This window comes from Cherax quadricarinatus, chromosome 67 (assembly GCF_038502225.1).
Source record: "Cherax quadricarinatus isolate ZL_2023a chromosome 67, ASM3850222v1, whole genome shotgun sequence".
NCBI classification, from domain to species: Eukaryota; Metazoa; Arthropoda; class Malacostraca; order Decapoda; family Parastacidae; genus Cherax; species Cherax quadricarinatus.
The window spans coordinates 18,762,782-18,782,412 of NC_091358.1; the positions used below are offsets into that span (position 1 = coordinate 18,762,782).

The window sequence follows — 19,631 nt, forward strand, 5'->3', positions numbered from 1 at the left end:
CATTGTAGTGCCTTTCCTGTTATGTGTGCCTGATCCTCTAGCTTTAGCATTAACGTCTTGTGAGGAACTGTGTCGTCGGCCTTCTTGCAGTCCAAGAAAATGCAATCTATCCACCCCTCTCTCTCCCTCATGTCTTCTGTCACCTTGTCATAAAACTCCAGTAGGTTTGTGACACAGGATTTTCCTTCCCTGAAACCGTGCTGGTTGTCGATTATACGCTTGTGTGTGTGTGTGTGTACTTACCTAGTTGTACTCGCCTAGTTGTGGTTGCAGTGGTCGAGTCGTAGCTCCTGGCCCCGCCTCTTCACTGGCCGCTACTGGGTCGCTCTCCCTGCACTATGTGCTTTATCATACTTCTGCTTAAAGCTATGTATGGATCCTGCCTCCACTACATCGCTTCCCAAACTATTCCACTTCCTGACTACTCCGTGACTGAAGAAATACTTCCTAACATACCTGTGATTCATCTGTGTCTTCAATTTCCAACTGTGTCCCCTTGTTGCTGTGTCCCATCTCTGAAACATTCTGTCTCTGTCCACCTTGTCAATTCATCTCAGTATTTATGTCATTATCATGTCTTCCCCTATCTCTCCTCTCCTGTGTGTGTGTGTGTGTGTGTGTGTGTGTGTGTGTGTGTGTGTGTGTGTGTGTGTATATGTAAGTACTCACCTATATGTACTCATCTACATGTGGTTCCAGGGGGCGAGTCATAGCTTCTGTCCCCGCCTCTACATTGGCCGCTAATAAGTCTCTCTCCCTGCTCCATGAGCTATATCATACCTCTTCTTAAAGGTATGTATGGAATATGCCTGCACTGCACTCTCCAGATTATTCCACTTTCTGATAACTCTAAGGCAAAGAAATACTTCCTAGCATCCCTATGATTCATCTGGGTTCTCAACTTCCAGTTATGGCCCCTTGTTCCTGTGTCCCATCTCTGAAGCACTCGAGCCCTGTCCACCTTGTCAATTCCTCTGAGTATTTTATATGTCATTATCATGTCCTCCCTCTCCCTCCTATCCTCAAGTGTCATCAGGAAGAGTTCCCTTAACCTCTCCTCGTCAGACATACCTCTCAGTTCCGGTACTAATCTTGTTGCAAACTTTTGGACTTTCTCCTATTTCCTGAAGTGTTTGACAAAGTAGGGTTCCATATTGGTGCTGCATATTTCAGTATAGGCCTGACGTACATGGTGTACAGTATCGTGAATTACTCCTTACTCAGATGCCGAAATGCTATTCTAGGGTTTGCCAAGCACCAATATGCTGCAACAGTTATTTGACTGATGGGATATGTTCGTTATAATGCTTACCCCAAGATCCTTTTCTTTAAGTGACGTTTGCAGCCATTGATCACCTAACCTGTACTCCTTCTGCGGTCTTCTTTGGCCTTCCCCAATCTTCATGACTTTACACTTACTGTGGTTAAACTCCAGGAGTCATTTGTCGGACCAGTCTTGTAGTCTGTCCAAATCCCCCTGTAATTTTAGTTGATCCTCTCCCGCTTGTATTCTCCTTATCAGTTACACATCATCAGCGAACAGCGACACTTCTCAATTTATTCCTTCCATTATGTAATTCACGTATACAAGAAACAGCACCGGACCTATTTCTGTCCCTTGTGGAACCCCACTCGACACATGCGCCCACTCTGACACTTCATCATTTACCAACACTCGTTGTTTCCTTCCTGTCAGCTATTCCCTGATCCATTGCAGTACTTTCCCAACAATTCCTGCCTGCTCCTCCAATTTTTATATCAGTCTCCTGTGTGGTATTGTCAAAAGCCTTCTTGCAGTCCAAAAAGATGCAAGCTACTCATCCGTCTCTCTCCTGTCTTACTTCTGTTATCTTATCGTAGAACTCAAGTAGATTTGTAACACAGGATTTCCCATCTCTGAAACCATGCTGATTGTCATCTATAAACCCAATCCTATCAATGAGCTCCACCACTCTTTTCCTGATTATCTTTTCCATGACTTTACAAGTCATTGACACTGGTCTGTAGTTTAACGCTGTCTGTCTCGGTAAAAATTAGAAGTACACTTGCTGTCTTCCTTGCCTCAGGCAATTGCCTTGTTTCAGTAGCTTTATTGAAGCTTGCTGCTACTGGCACACACACTTCCTCTGCTCCCTCTCTCGAGATCAATGGAGACATGTTATCTGGGCCTTTGAGGTGTCTAGTTCACCTAGCAGCTTCTTCACCTCCTCCTTGGTTATGTGTATTGTGTCCAGCACCTGCTGGTGCACCTTACCTCCATGGTTTTCTGGAAACATTTTAGTCTCTATTGTGAATACTTCTCTAAATCTTGTGTTAAGTTCATAACATACTTCCTGGTCACTCTTCGTGAGCTCCCCTCCTTCTTTCCTCTCACTGATTACCTGGCCTTTGACTGTTGTCTTTCTCCTAATGTGACTGTATAACAACTTTGGTTCAAATTTGTTTTTTTATGCTGTGTTCTCGTATTACCTCTGGGCCTCTCTCCTTATCTCCTTTCTGGTTCTTCTGCTCAAATCCTTGTTTTCTTGAGTCCTTTACAATCTATACTTTTTCCATTCTCTAGCACACTTGGCTTTGGCCTTTTTACACCTCCAGTTAAACCATGGGCTCACTCTGGTCTTACCATTTTTTTTCTGTTAACCATTGGTATGAACTTCTCCTCTGCCTCCCTGCACTTAGTGATCACAAGTTCCATCATTTCATTGACTGTCTTTCCCTCTAGTTCTCTTTCTCACTGCACTTCATGAAGGAATCTTCTCATTCCTATGTAGTTCCCTTCTTTGAAGTTTGGCTTCTCTCGTCCTTCTCGTGCTGCTGCATTCTCCATTGTTAACTCTACAAGGTATTCAAAACTCAGGACATTGTGATCATTAGCACCAAGGGATCCTTCATGAGTGATATCCCCTATGTCAGAACTATTCATGGTGATAATGAGCTCCAGCCTTGTTGCAACATCCTCTCCTCTCTCTCTGGTTGTATCCCTAACATGTTGGTGCATGAAGTTCTCTAATACAGTCTCTAACATCTGAACCCTCCACGTTTCTGATCCCCTATGTGTCTCTAGGTTTTCCCAGTCAATCTCTTTATGATTGAAATCCTCCATTATGAATAATTTTGTCCTACCAACATGAGCCCTCCTTGCCACTTCAGCTAGTGTATCCACCATTGCTCTGTTGCACTCATCATACTCTTGTCTTGGCCTCCTGCTATTCATTGGTGGGTCATACATCACTGCTATCATCACGTGTGTCCGTACGCGTGTTCATGCATGTTTGCATGCGTGTGTGTGTGTGCACATGCATTTTAGATTTGTGCGTGTGTGTGTGCGCATGAGTTTGTGTGGGGTTTTGTGTGTGTGTGTGTGTGTGTGTGTGTGTGTTTTTGGTCGGTGATATGGAAATAGGTGTGTGTGTGTGTGTGTGTGTGTGTGTGTGTGTGTGTGTGTGTGTGTGTGTGTGTGTGTGTGTGTGTGTGTGTGTGTGTTGTCACATACGTGACAACATTAAAATAACACTATCAGTACAAGAAAGTCACTTTGTCTGGCGTTTGGTTATCCTAGGGTACCCTAGTTCAATTCTTGCTAATGCAGAGGCCTGAAACATTTAGCAGCAACATTCCTTTACATTAGTGTGTATGTATGTGGCTTTGACCTGAGGCCTCCAGCTCTCGACCCTAACATGTGGCTACCCACACTTTCCTAACCAGATTCTCTTCTTTACTAAATGCTATGTTCTCTGTATGTGATAGTCAACTCTCCAGAGGTAAGGTTGATGACTCTTAGCTACTAGTGATGCAGGAACAATGCTTATCACACCATATGCTACCATAAAAAGGTGATTTGTAGGTCACATCTGGCAGCGGAGTGTCAGACGTGACGTGCGTGTTTGTATGTGTACGTGTGCGCGTTCGTGTACTCACCTAATTCACCTAATTGTAGTTGCAGGGGACGAGACTCGGCCCCTGTTTCCTGACGAACCTTACCTAACCTAACCTAACCTGGCCCCGCCTCTTCACTGAACGCTACTAGGTCCTCTCTCTCCCTGCTCCATAAGCTTTATCATGCCTCGTCTTACAGCTATGTACGTTTCCTGCCTCCACAACATCACTCGCCAGACTGTTTCACTTCCTGACCACTCTGTGACTGAAGAAATACTTCCTAACATCCCTGTGACTCAGATGAGTCTTCAGCTTCCAAGAGTGACCCCTTGTTTTTGTGTCCCATCTCTGGAACATCTCTGTCTACCTTGTCTATTCCATCCCGGAACCATCCTATCCTCCAGTGTCGTCAGGCCGATTTCCCTTAACCTTTCTTCGTAGGGCATTCCCTTTAGCTCTGGAACTAACCTTGTCGCGAACCTTTGCACTTTCTCTAATTTCTTAACGTGCTTGACCCGGCGCGGGTTCAAACTGTGTGTTAGTTACCATTTTGTCCTAGGCACATGTCGATTAGACACTAGGCCTGTTGTATATGTGTGTGTGTGTGTGTGTGTGTGTGTGTGTGTGTGTGTGTGTGTGTGTGTGTGTGTGTGTGTGTGTGTGTGTGCGCGCGCGCGCGTGTGTGTGTGTACTCACCTATTTGTGGTTGCAGGGGTCGAGTCATTGCTCCTGGCCCCGCCTCTTCACTGATTGCTACTAGGTCCTCTCTCTCCCTGCTCCATGAGCTTTATCATACCTCGCCTTAAAACTATGTATGGTTCCCGCCTCCACTACGTCACTTTCTAGGCTATTCCACGGCCTGACTACTCTATGGCTGAAGAAATACTTCCTAACATCCCTTTGATTCATCTGAGTCTTCAACTTCCAATTGTGACCTCTTGTTTCTGTGTCCCATTTCTGGAGCATCCCGTCTTTGTCCACCTTGTCTATTCCGCGCAGTATTTTATATGTCGTTATCACGTCTCCCCTGACCCTCCTGTCCTCCAGTGTCGTCAGGCCGATTTCCCTCAACCTTTCTTCATAGGACAATCCCCGTAGCTCTGGGACTAGTCTTGTTGCAAACTTTTGCACTTTGTCTAATTTCTTGACCTGCTTGACTAGGTGTGGATTCCAAACTGGTGCTGCATACTCCAGTATGGGCCTGACGTAAATGGTATACAGAGTCTTGAACGATTCCTTACTGAGGTATCGGAATGCTATCTGTAGGTTTGCCAGATGCCCGTATGCTGCAGCAGTTATCTGATTGATGTGCGCCTCAGGAGATATGCATGGTGTTATATTTAGCCCAAGACCTTTTTACTTTAGTGAGGTTTGCAGTCTTTGGCCATCTAGACTATATTGTGTCTGTGGTCTTCTTTGCCCTTCCCCAATCTTCATGACTTTGCATTTGGCAGGGTTAAACTCAAGGAGCCAGTTGCTGGACCAGGCTTGTAGCCTGTCCAGGTCTCTTTGTAGTCCTGCCTGATCCTCATCCGATTTGATTCTTCTCATTAACTTCACATCGTCTGCAAACAAGGACACTTGTGAGTCTGAGTGTGTGTGTGTGTGTGTGTGTGTGTGTGTGTGTGTGTGTACTCACCTAATTGTACTCGCCTAATTGTGGTTGCAGGGGTCGAGACTCAGCTCCTGGCCCCGCCTCTTCACTGATTGTGTGTGTGTGTGTGTGTGTGAGACAGTGTATGAGTAACTCTCACAATCGTGAGGTAAAGTGTTAATGTTAATATTTTTAAGGAGACATGTAATTTTAACACTTAAAAAATCATTAGCTGGTATCGGCTGTTAACCGACACTGATGACGTAAAAATGGCTGATACCGATACTTGACCCATCTCCGATATACACGTACGTATTTATATTCTAAGCAGTAAGCTAATTTTTTAGGAAATTGTTGAAATGTCGTAGAAATTATTTCAGTTAGTACACTCGTACAGAAATTAGTGTTTGAAAGATGAGGTCAGTTCCGTCATAAGTCGGGTGATGGGTAGGAGGAGTCGGGTGATGGGTAGGAGGAGTCGGGTGATGGGTAAGAGGAGTCGGATGATGGGTAGGAGGAGTCGGGTGATGGCTTTAAATTTTCTAGTACAAAATCCAAATCAGTACCTTCACTAGACGTCCGATTGTTCCAGATATTCAATTGTACTTACACAGTTCACGTATTCCGGCATGTGATACGGTCAAGTTTCTGGGCCTGCTCTTTGATCGCCGGCTGACGTGGAGACCTCACATTTCTTCTTTAAAGACAAGTTGCCATGGTCGGCTAAATCTCCTTAAGGTTCTTGCACATCGTTAATGGGGAGCAGGTCGTCGCACTCTCCTCCGTTTGCATTCCACTCTAGTCTTGTCCAAGCTAGATTATGGTGACCAAGTCTGTTCTGCAGCCTCTCCTGCAACTCTTTCCAAGTTAGATCCCATTCATCACCAAGGTCTCCATCTGTGCCTTGGTGCCTTTCGTTCATCCCCAGTGGAAATCCTATATGCAGAGGCGAATGTTCTTTCCCTAGCTGAACGACGTGATGCTCACTGTCTTCGCTATTTTGTCTGTGCACATGATCTTCGTGTTCCTTCCACGTATAGGTTAGTCTCAGACATTAGTAGGACCCCACTGTTTGTTTGATGCCCCTGCCTACTCCGACCGTTTACTCTTCACGTTCACTCACTCCGATATTCTTTCCAGTTGTCCCCCTTGTACGTTCATTTAGCGTCTGCCTTTTCTCTTCCCCTTTGGGAAGTTCCAACAGTTCATGTCTGCCCCCCACACTATCGTGCGCCAAAGCTTTCTTTCCTACGCCTGCTACCACTCGCTCTCTTTATCTCGAGCACTTCCGGTCACATACTCATAACATTGTGCATACAGATAGTTCTACAACTGCTGATGGTGTTGGGTTTACGGCAGTTTTCCCTGATGACGTTGTCCGAGATCACTTGTTGGACTCAGCCAGTGTTTTTACTGCAGAGTTGTGTGCCATCCTCATAGCGCTTCTTTGTATTTCATATATGTCTCCTCCGTCATTCGTGATCGTTTCGGATTCCTTCAGTGCTTTACAAGCCATTAAACAATTCGACTCCCCTCATACATTAGTCCGCATTCAACAATGGTTGTGCTGCATGGCTAGCAATAATATAGCTGTCGTTTCCTGCTGGGTTCCTGGTCGCATTGGTGTGTAGGGCAATGAACAGGATGCTGCTGCTGCGCGGTCAGTGGTGCGTGATCTTCCAGTTTCTTATAGGGGTATTCCATACAGGGACTATTTTCCAGTCATTTCTGCCCGTCTCCGCTGCTGTTGGCAACAACGGTGGTCGGGCATACGCCGTAACAAATTGCTCTCAATTAAACCACTTTTAGGCGTGTGGCCATCTTCCTTCCACCATTGCCATTCTCGAGAGACTGCACTCTCCCGGCTCTGCTTTGGTCATACACGCCTAACCCATGGGTATCTCAAAGATAGACGCCCTGTTCCTCATTGTGAGGTTTGTCAGGGCCCTATTTCGGTTCTTCACTTCCTTGTCGATTGCCCGACTTACCAGCGAGCTCGCAGGATTTACCTCCAACGACGCCGTCTTTGACTCCCAAACACTTTTTGACTTTTTGTCGGCAACTGCCATATTATACGAGCTTTGACACATTGTACATCTCCCTTCCATCCCTCACCTCTGCTCCCCTCTCCACCTAGCTGGTTATAACCTCTGCCCTAGGTACTGCCCCGCCCTAGGTACTGCCCCGCCCTAGGTACTGCCCCGCCCTAGGTACTGCCCCGCCCTAGGTACTGCCCCGCCCTAGGTACTGCCCCGCCCTAGGTACTGCCCCGCCCTAGGTACTGCCCCGCCCTAGGTACTGCCCCGCACCGCTGTATGACCCTTGTCGGTTTATTACTTTCTCAGATTATAATAGTAAAATTACGAGTTTTTTATTTTTGTTAAAATAAAGTTATATACCGAGTTTACCTTTTCCAATTGGCTTCAATATATAATGGTTAATGCATCTTATAGCCAGAATAGAACTCATAAAGTTTAGTTTGTAAGTCGTCATATTTTTCATAGTACTGAATTAATTTATAACTCTGAGAATCCTGTGTTAACTGGAGGACGCTTCTTGTGGTCGTCATCAGATATTTATCCCTGGTTTGTCTTCCAATATAATTATGACTTACATTCTCATTAGTACAAATTTTATTTTTTATTGTATAGTTATATTTATTTGTCAATATATCATCGAAATATTGACGTTTTGAAGCATTTATTAAGGGCGACAGCCCATAAGTTTAAAATAATTGGTGCAAACTCGAAATTTTAATGAAATTGTTAAAAGAAGGAATCATTTGATAAGTGCAGTTACTGCAGAATGTGTTTTCTGATAGACTTCAAACTTTTAGTAATGATGGGTTTTATTAAAAAATACTTGCCTTTCATTTTGTGCAATGAAAATTTAAAATTGCCAACCCTAAAGGGCTAATATATACCTGGAGTATACCTGGAGAGAGTTCTGGGGGTCAACTCCCCCGCGGCTCGGTCTGTGACCAGGCCTCGTGGTGGATAAGAGCCTGATCAACCAAGCTGTTACTGTTGGCCGCACGCAAACCGACGTACGAATCATAGGTAGGCTGGTCAGGTACTGACTTTAGGTGCTTGACCAGTGCCTGCTTGAAGACAGCCAGGTTATCCCCCTTACGTGTGCTGGAAGGCAATTGAACGGTCTTGGGTCCCTGACACTTATTGTATTGTCTCTTATCGTGCTAGTGACACCCCTGCTTTTCATTGGGGGGATGGTGTATCGTCTGCCAAGTCTGTTGCTTTCATAGGGAGTGATTTTCGTGTGCAAGTTTGGTGCTAATCCCTCTAGGATTTTCCAAGTGTATATGATCATGTATCTCTCCCGCCAGCGTTCTAGGGAGTATCTTAACTACAAGTATTTTCTATTTAATGAGTTTTACAGCGATTTCATTTTTCACGCGATATGAGAATCCTTAAGTATTGTAAGACCAAGGCTGAACATTGTTAGCTACACTGATCTTCTCTTCCATGAATCACCACTTGGGTTTTCGTCTAGAACTTCAGAACGCCTTTCCAATTAGCCTAAAATATTCATCTTTCCTCAAGTCTTGGTAAGTGAAGTGTAGGTGTCCTCTGCTCAGTTTCATATGGACCATTCCAGTAACTGCTTTCTATGAGATAACGTCAGAAAGCCTCCTCGGCTCAGCCTCAAAATATCAACATTCTTGTATCCTACTTAGAAGTTTCTTGTAACAGGCTTTAAACATTGTAGATCAAAGATATAAAATACCAACACGATGGAAAATATAAATACAAATGCAATATAATGCGATTCTTTATCAACGAAGCCCACTGTACGGGCGAAACATTGTCAATAAAGGATCGGATTTCACGGCATTTGTGTTTATCTTTCCAGGCTTTAAGCAGTTTCGTGCTGATATGTCTTCCTCAAAGGAAGATTTGTCTCGATTTGTTAATTAAACAACAGAAGCCTTACACCCCTATGCCCTTCCAAGACAGAGAACTTCGATTTTATTACCTAGAACCCCAATGTACTCGCCTGCTGCCCTGGCAGGACTCGAAGATTACTTGTGTGGGACTTTACAGACAGAACGTCTGTGATTTTACAGACAGAACTTCTGTGAATTTACACACAGTTTCTGTGCCCTATCTGTATCAACGGCACCACCTGGGACCCTACTATCTCTTCCTTAGCTCCAGATGCTTCTCTAGAAATTTCTGGGGCCAATAGGCCTACCGCAGTGCTTCATTATGTTGGATGGTTAATGGTTATAGAGTCTTTGAGGCTGTATGTTACCTGTTCATTACCATTAAGAAAAGCTCTGAGCTTGTATACACAGAGTGCTTCACCTCTTGAACTGACGAAGCCTCTCGAAACGATAGGTTTCCTCAATAAATATCTTGAATTGTGCATACAATTCTTCATTTATACACCTCTCGATGTATATTTTCTAGTTCACATGTACTAATGTTATGTTGTATTGCACGTACAGGGGCGGCGGCGGTATGCAGATTGCTGGTAGTGTTGTTATCATAACAGGCGCTGCTCGAGGCCTGGGTCGAGCATTTGCTGAGACTCTTCTTGCCAAAGGAGCCAAGGTCAGTGTGTTTCTTGTTGATAAATAACACGTGCAGAATTTGTCATATTTATTGCTGAAACATTTCGGTTGCGCAACATGATTACGTAAGCTGATGTTGCGGTGACTTACATAACAGAGGCAGTGATGCTGCGGTGACTTACATAACAGAGGCAGTGATGCTGCGGTGACTTACATAACAGAGGCAGTGATGCTGCGGTGACTTACATAAGAGGCAGTGATGTTGCGGTGACTTACATAACAGAGGCAGTGATGCTGTGGTGACTTACATAACAGAGGCAGTGATGCTGCGGTGACCTACATAACAGAGGCAGTGATGCTGCGGTGACTTATGTAACAGAGGCAGTGATGTTGCTGACTTACATAAGAGGCAGTGATGTAACAGACAGATGCTGCACTTACAGAGGCAGTGATGCTGCGGTGACTTATGTAACAGAGGCATTGATGCTGCGGTGACTTACATAACAGAGGCAGTGATGCTGCGGTGACTTACATAACAGAGGCAGTGATGCTGCGGTGACTTACATAAGAGGCAGTGATGCTGCGGTGACTTACATAACAGAGGCAGTGATGCTGCGGTGACTTACATAACAGAGGCAGTGATGTTGCGGTGACTTACATAACAGAGGCAGTGATGCTGCGGTGACTTACATAACAGAGGCAGTGATGTTGCGGTGACTTACATAACAGAGGCAGTGATGTTGCGGTGACTTACATAACAGAGGCAGTGATGTTGCGGTGACTTACATAACAGAGGCAGTGATGCTGCGGTGACTTACATAACAGAGGCAGTGATGCTGCGGTGACTTACATAAGAGGCATTGATGCTGCGGTGACTTACATAACAGAGGCAGTGATGCTGCGGTGACTTACATAACAGAGGCAGTGAGAAAGTGGAGAGATAATTTATAGTGTTCAGTTCCTTGATCTTGATAGAAGGTGATGAATCCCTTAGTTCTGATAGGTGATGAGTCCCTTAGTTCTGATAGGTGATGAATCCCTTAGTTCTGATAGGTGATGAGTCCCTTAGTTCTGATAGGTGATGAATCCCTTAGTTCTGATAGGTGATGAATCCCTTAGTTCTGATAGGTGATGAATCCCTTAGTTCTGATAGGTGATGAATCCCTTAGTTCTGATAGGTGATGAATCCCTTAGTTCTGATAGGTGATGAGTCCCTTAGTTCTGATAGGTGATGAGTCCCTTAGTTCTGATAGGTGATGAGTCCCTTAGTTCTGATAGGTGATGAGTCCCTTAGTTCTGATAGGTGATGAGTCCCTTAGTTCTGATAGGTGATGAGTCCCTTAGTTCTGATAGGTGATGAGTCCCTTAGTTCTGATAGGTGATGAATCCCTTAGTTCTGATAGGTGATGAGTCCCTTAGTTCTGATAGAAGGTGATGAGTCCCTTAGTTCTGATAGGTGATGAGTCCCTTAGTTCTGATAGGTGATGAGTCCCTTAGTTCTGATAGGTGATGAGTCCCTTAGTTCTGATAGAAGGTGATGAGTCCCTTAGTTCTGATAGGTGATGAGTCCCTTAGTTCTGATAGAAGGTGATGAGTCCCTTAGTTCTGATAGAAGGTGATGAGTCCCTTAGTTCTGATAGAAGGTGATGAGTCCCTTAGTTCTGATAGAAGGTGATGAGTCCCTTAGTTCTGATAGAAGGTGATGAGTCCCTTAGTTCTGATAGAAGGTGATGAGTCCCTTAGTTCTGATAGAAGGTGATGAGTCCCTTAGTTCTGATAGAAGGTGATGAGTCCCTTAGTTCTGATAGAAGGTGATGAGTCCCTTAGTTCTGATAGAAGGTGATGAGTCCCTTAGTTCTGATAGAAGGTGATGAGTCCCTTAGTTCTGATAGAAGGTGATGAGTCCCTTAGTTCTGATAGGTGATGAGTCCCTTAGTTCTGATAGGTGATGAATCCCTTAGTTCTGATAGGCGATGAGTCCCTTAGTTCTGATAGGTGATGAGTCCCTTAGTTCTGATAGGTGATGAGTCCCTTAGTTCTGATAGGTGATGAGTCCCTTAGTTCTGATAGGTGATGAGTCCCTTAGTTCTGATAGGTGATGAGTCCCTTAGTTCTGATAGAAGGTGATGAGTCCCTTAGTTCTGATAGGTGATGAGTCCCTTAGTTCTGATAGGTGATGAGTCCCTTAGTTCTGATAGGTGATGAGTCCCTTAGTTCTGATAGAAGGTGATGAGTCCCTTAGTTCTGATAGAAGGTGATGAGTCCCTTAGTTCTGATAGGTGATGAGTCCCTTAGTTCTGATAGGTGATGAGTCCCTTAGTTCTGATAGGTGATGAGTCCCTTAGTTCTGATAGAAGGTGATGAGTCCCTTAGTTCTGATAGAAGGTGATGAGTCCCTTAGTTCTGATAGGTGATGAGTCCCTTAGTTCTGATAGAAGGTGATGAGTCCCTTAGTTCTGATAGAAGGTGATGAGTCCCTTAGTTCTGATAGAAGGTGATGAGTCCCTTAGTTCTGATAGGTGATGAATCTCTTAGTTCTGATAGGTGATGAATCCCTTAGTTCTGATAGGTGATGAATCCCTTAGTTCTGATAGGCGATGAGTCCCTTAGTTCTGATAGGTGATGAGTCCCTTAGTTCTGATAGGCGATGAGTCCCTTAGTTCTGATAGGTGATGAATCCCTTAGTTCTGATAGGTGATGAATCCCTTAGTTCTGATAAATGATGAGTCCCTTAGTTCTGATAGGTGACGAGTCCCTTAGTTCTGATAGGTGATGAATCCCATAGTTCTGATAGGTGATGAATCCCTTAGTTCTGATAGGTGATGAGACTCTCAGCATTGATGAAATGTAATTTCTTAGTGCCTCTTCCTTATTAAGTTGATATTGTTAATTATCTTTAATATGTGTTTATTATGTAAGTGATAGTCTCCTATATTCATCCTATGGACGGTAGTCAAATGATTTTACTCATATTTATTATAGGTTATTCGATAGCTAGTGAAGTGTGACACGAGCTTTGTCATAAGATGTGAAGCGGTAACAACGTTATGTAGGTCAGCTGTGACAAGGACACGTATAAGAACATGCATCAAATAATACGTGAAGATGGACTAGCCGATGATCTTATGGTAGACAAAGCAGCGGTGACTCATGATAGATTCAGTGGTGAGTGTAACTATGACAGATCATGGCAACATTGATCTCAGGATTAGTCAGTGGTTTAAGAGAATGTATGAACACCCATGGTAACAATGACAGCTCTAAGTAACAAGAGTTTGAGTACTCTATCCAACACGATAGCCACCCCTAACCATCCCACACTCACCCGTAACCTTCCCACACCCTTTAACCTCCCCACACCCACACCTAACCTCACCTCCCCACACACCCCTAACCTTCCCCACACGACCCCAGTACAGAAAGTCTGGAGCCGCCTCTGATTAACATACTGAATAATAATCTAAATCCAAACACAGCATATACACACACATATACACCAAGAGATGTGTATTACACAAAGTATGTAAAATGGGAGGTACGTATAAACCAGGGAACGGGTGGAGTTTGAACCCATGGCCAGTGAGTTCAAACCCCACTCGTTCCCTGGTTTGTTATTATGATTTCGTGAGTCATGGGGAGTGTATCTCACATCGTATGTACTGTATATACCTAGAGGTGAATATCAGTGTATTCAAAGAGTCGTATGTGTCGTTCAATGTATATATAATGAGAGGTACATTTGTATGTACATTAACCACGAAGTTTTGCATCAATGTTTATACACCGAGATGTGTGTATATATAAACAGAAAGGTCTGCATCTCTAAGGATAAATGCACCGGGATATTTATATCAATGTATTTACCCCAAGAGTTCTGTTTCTCAGTAAATATACACAGTTTAATATATTCTCAAATATACTTACCAATATCAATTCATCTAGGGATAGTACTGTGTGGAATTCTTTGTTAGACAGTCTAACGAAGAATCCACTAACGAGAATCATCGTCTAACAAAGACCCATATCAGAAGACACGCATCCTGGTGATGGAGACATCCGCTTGTCTCCATCACCAAGGAGACAAGCGGATGTTTAACCACTTTTATAATCATTGGTCTACAATGGCCCATTTCAGGAGCCAAATATTCTTTTTCTAACAAAAAAATAATAAACCTGGCCATGATTCCTGGGGTGCAGTATTTATATATAAAGGCAAAGCACGAATAGCAAAAGCAATCATGTTTTTATTTTTTTTTTTTGGGAGGAGAAGAGAGAGATTCTATTCTTATGAATTCCCACTGACTAAAAATTGCGGGGACAGCCCTTTTCTCACAAAGGAAGCAGCACAGCATTATGCAGACCAGTATCACTAACATCAAACATTGTAAAATATATTTCGGAGGATGCTGAGACACTAAATTATTTCCTTTATGGAGAAACATGAGCTACACGTCGCTTCATGAGACACTGAGAACCATTACAATGAACAGCATTACTGCCAACATATCTGAACAGCCTCATCATACAATGACCTCTTTCTGCAGCTGTTACCACCCAGAAAATGGTACTGGTAGGCTAACATATCAACATCAAGCAATGTTATGTAAAACATTAGTCTATTTGATACATATAATATGAATCATTATTTCTGTAAATAGCTGGAGACATTGTTATTTAATCTATAAGTATCTAGTAAGTTTATATATTCATTATAAATTCTGTAAACATTAATTAATGCAATTTTTTCATGTAATTAAGAATTCCGTAGATTTTCTACTCTACGGAATTCGTATTTACGTGAAACATTGTTCGTGTGGCCGGCAGTAACAGTCTGGTTGATCAGGCCCTGATCCACAACGAGGCCTGGTCATGGACTGGTCCGTGGAGGCATTGACCCACGAAACACCCTTCAGATATACGTAGCCCAAGTCTGCGTCGGTCTAGAGATTTATGACTCTGATCGCTGGTTCTAACCCCACCCGTGGTATGGTGTGCAATCGTGTCATTACGATTTTGTGAGTCAAATTAAATGGAACTGCTGAAGTAATCTACACAAATTCTTCAAGAGCATTTAACAAAATGATCACGAAGTAATAACTCGCATAATAAGATAAATAATTATAATAGGAAAAATAAGGGGGATGAATAGTTAAATCCGTAATAAAGTGATCACAGTGTGGCAGTAAGTAAAGTCTAGCTTAGCAAAGAAGAAAGTTCAGCAGTACAAGGTGAGGTCCTAGCACCACTGCTGTTTCTCACACTTATAATACATCCAAGAACACTTATTACAGCTCATATTATCAGTGGTAGATGATACCAAACTGTGAAAGTCACCGAAAAAGAATAACAGAAAAACTACAGATATCAAAATTTTTTTCCTGGGGGCAAATTAAAATAAAATATATTTTTAATGGTGACAATTTCCAACTGCTTAGAAATCAGACAAACGAAGAACTCAGAATTTAATCAATATACAGAAACCTGAATTTGAAAAATACAAAAAAACAAACGATTCAAAGACCAAGAAGAAGAAAGTGTGGTTATTGACAACTTTCAAAACTAACTCACGGTCAGTGATGGTACTTTTCAAATCACTTGTTCTCTCCTAACTTAAATATCGTTCCGTGTTCACAGCGCCTTTCACAGCAGGAAAGATAACAGAGCTGTAAGATGTACTTAGTTCGTATATTATACGCTAATGAGAACGCCTCATAGCACTTGCATAATTACACTGTATAGAAGAGAGAGATTTCATAATATATTCATGGAAGATACTTGAGAGTCTGGCCTCTAGTTTACACATTGCTATAATATTGCAAGGACGCAGTAACTATATTATATATATATTGTCTATATAATGTTATATTGCTCATATTTTCATTGATAGTAAAAATGAGATTTTAATGATTTAATTTATTATTTGACTTTTTATATTAACTTGTGTATATAAGTAAGATGTAACTACTATACATCTTAATTTTCTATGAAGATTAGACTTCTCCAGATGTCTGTTCTTTATAGATGTTGTAATTAGGGATCTGGAAATGTCTGTTCTTTATAGATGTTGTAATTAGGGATCTGGAAATGTCTGTTCTTTATAGATGTTGTAATTAGAGATCTGGAAATGTCTGTTCTTTATAGATGTTGTAATTAGGGATCTGGAAATGTCTGTTCTTTATAGATGTTGTAATTAGGGATCTGGAAATGTCTGTTCTTTATAGATGTTGTAATTAGGGATCTGGAAATGTCTGTTCTTTATAGATGTTGTAATTAGGGATCTGGAAATGTCTGTTCTTTATAGATGTTGTAATTAGAGATCTGGAAATGTCTGTTCTTTATAGATGTTGTAATTAGAGATCTGGAAATGTCTGTTCTTTATAGATGTTGTAATTAGGGATCTGGAAATGTCTGTTCTTTATAGATGTTGTAATTAGGGATCTGGAAATGTCTGTTCTTTATAGATGTTGTAATTAGGGATCTGGAAATGTCTGTTCTTTATAGATGTCGTAATTAGGGATCTGGAAATGTCTGTTCTTTATAGATATCGCATTTTGTAACACATAACAGCATATTGATGTAAAAGATGTGGGAGAAAGTATGGAATGAACTAAGGAAAGAGCAGAGGAACCATAGGTGTAACTAGTGACTAGTGGCTCTTGAAGGTACTACCAGCAGATATCAGAAATTTCACCTGACCGAAGATAAATTTTTCGAGAAGTTAGATAGCTTGTTGCTACAGGTGCCTGATCAACCAAGTTGTGATGGCTATGTGACAGCGGCCGTAGAAAGGGTCTCGAAAATGGTCACGAGTAAAGCAATGGTTTACCGGTATCTGTTAATTATTTTAAACACTGGTTATCGCCCTCTGAGGCAAGATAACCTGAAAAAGAAATATCTTAACCGTCAATCATTCACTGTCGTGCCAGAAGAGTGCTCACATAGCATTTCAGATGGCCCTCCGAAATGCAACATCCCCTTCCCTCCCTCATAGTGTAGGCACTGTACTAATCACCTCCAGGACTCAAGTCCGGCTAACCTATTTTCCCTGTATCTCTTCACAAATATTATCGCACTCTCACTCTAACAGCACGTCTAGTCATAAAAAAAAAAGTGCGCCTCCACTCCTATCTAATGTATTCTCACAAGCCTTGCGTATGTCTAAGCTCCTTGCTCTCAAAACATCCTTACCACCTTCCCTCCACCCTTTCCTGGGACGACCCCTGCCGGTCGTTCCCTCCACCCCTAGATTTATACACCTTCCTATTTAGCTCTATCCTCTCTCATTATCCACAGAATATCCACAACCCTACTTACACTCTCTGAATAATGATGTTGATAAGTTCTTCTAATGTCTTCAAACACGACACCTCCACTATCACTAGCATCCTCCTCACTACATATAAATCCCAGACCTCACACCCATGATACAGTATTGGTGTCGTTAATCTCTGGTACATTATTTTTTTCTTTTTCCTCTTTGGGTAAAGTTCTTTATCTCTACAGATGCATCAGTGCACAACCTACCTTGAACATTAAAATGGTATAAAATACCGACAGGTTGTTAGGTAAGACACATATGCAACAGTTAGGTATCTTTATTTCGAAACGTTTCGCCTACACAGTAAGCTTCTTCAGTCGAGTACAGAAAAGTTGATAGAAGCAGAAGATACTTGAAGACGATGTAATCAGTCCATCACTTTAAGGGTGATGGACTGATTACATCGTCTTCAAGTATCTTCTGCTTCTATCAACTTTTCTGTACTCGACTGAAGAAGCCTACTGTGTAGGCGAAACGTTTCGAAATAAAGATACCTAACTGTTGCATATGTGTCTTACCTAACAACCTACCTTCTTCACCCTCGTAGTTTCTACGGCTCATCCTCCGACCAGTCCACTCCTAAATATATAAATATATTTTCGTCCTTCGTTCTCCCTCCAATTTGAAGTCCACTTTTTCAGCGTCTACAGTGTTTGTTGTACTCTCGTCACCTTGCTCTTTCCTCATTAACATACCCTCCAAAATTTCCTCACTAACCTTTGCAATTTCTCTTCAGAATCTCCCAAAAGAACCATGCCATAAGCGAAAAAAAAAACTGCTGTAACATCTCCACTTATCAAAAAATTCATTATTTTTTGTAATAAAGTTGGTAGAATTACCGACAATATGTAAAGTAAAAGGACACAAGTGCAACTAATGTGACATTTATTGTGGCAACGTTTCGCTCTCCAGGAGCTTTATCAAGCCATTACAAACAATACATGGACACTCTGAGCCTTTATATACCCTCTGTGTCCATGTATTGTTTGTAATGGCTTGATAAAGCTCCTGGAGAGCGAAACGTTGCCACAATAAATGTCACATTAGTTGCACTTGTGTCCTTTTACTTTACTCATTATTTTTTATTGCCACCTTGCTCAAACTACCCTAAGTTTGACATTTTTCACAAGTTCATCTATAAATATATTAAGCAAGCGTATGCTGTCACATATGTCTATCAGGTTCACTTTAACTACAAAATAATCCTTTTTCCTAAATACCTGAGCCTCACTATCCACATAAAAACCTCATTGGTTTTAATAACTTACCACCTATTCAATACATTAGCAACATCTGCCACATTGCTCTCTTATCCACCCCGTCATATGACTTTCTTTATAAATATAACTGCAACAAAAAATGTTCCTTACCTCTATTTAGGTATTGTTCACTTGTATGTTGTAGAATTACCCTCAATATGTATCAAGCTTGATAAAGCTTCTGGAGACCGAAACGTTGCCACAATAAAATGTTACATTAGTTGCACTTGTGTCCCTTTACTTTACACTTGCATGTATCAGAGCAAACACTTGGGCTACACATCCCCTGCCCAAAAATCAGCAGTATCTCTGAAGCGGTGATCCTCCAGTTATACTTTTCTAACCTCGACTATCTAGACAGAATTAGTCATAGCATATTGATTATCTAGAATATGACAAAATTAAACGTTTACTAGAGATTATGTACAGTAGACAGTGGCAAAGGTATTTTGTAGACTAAGCAAATAAGAGGTGTTTTGTAGATTAGAGAGTTAAAGGTATCTTACTATCTAGATAGTCTAGTTTTTGGATAGTTTTGATCAGTGGTCTCCAAACTTGCGCCAGTATGAAAATGGTATATAATAACAAGTTGATAAGTAAGACATGCAACATTTTGGTATCTTGATTCCGAAACGCTACGCCTACACAGTAGCCTTCTTCAGCGGGTTGCATCTTAAGGAGGACAACATAACATAAGAAAGAATGAGCACTGCAACAGGCCTACTGACCCATGCGGAGCAGGTCAATGCTCCCCCGGATAAGCCCAATGACCCACGCAGTCTGGTCACCTCCACTCAAGGAACGAGCACGGCACCAGACCCAGCAGCACAAGCTAGTCAGGTCCAACTCACACCCACTCATGTATTTATCTAACCTATTTTTAAAACTACACAACGTTTTAGCCTCAATAACTGTACTCGGGAGTTTGTTCCACTCATCCACAACTCTATTACCAAACCAGTGCTTTCCTATATCCTTCCTGAATCTGAATTTTTCCGGATTGAAACTATTGCTGGGAGTCGTGTCTTGGCTGGAAATTTTCGGCACACT

The 19,631-nt window shown here is 42.2% G+C and overlaps 1 protein-coding gene across 1 annotated transcript in view; it reads left to right on the plus strand.

Moving 5' to 3' along the window:
- LOC128699674 (15-hydroxyprostaglandin dehydrogenase [NAD(+)]) overlaps nt 1-19,631 on the plus strand; it is a 281,913-nt gene that overhangs the window by 77,931 nt on the left and 184,351 nt on the right. The window contains exon 2 of the mRNA XM_053792426.2: nt 9,939-10,044. Coding sequence (XP_053648401.2) covers nt 9,952-10,044 — 93 coding nt within the window. The 5' untranslated portion in view covers nt 9,939-9,951. The remainder of the gene's footprint in view (nt 1-9,938; nt 10,045-19,631) is intronic.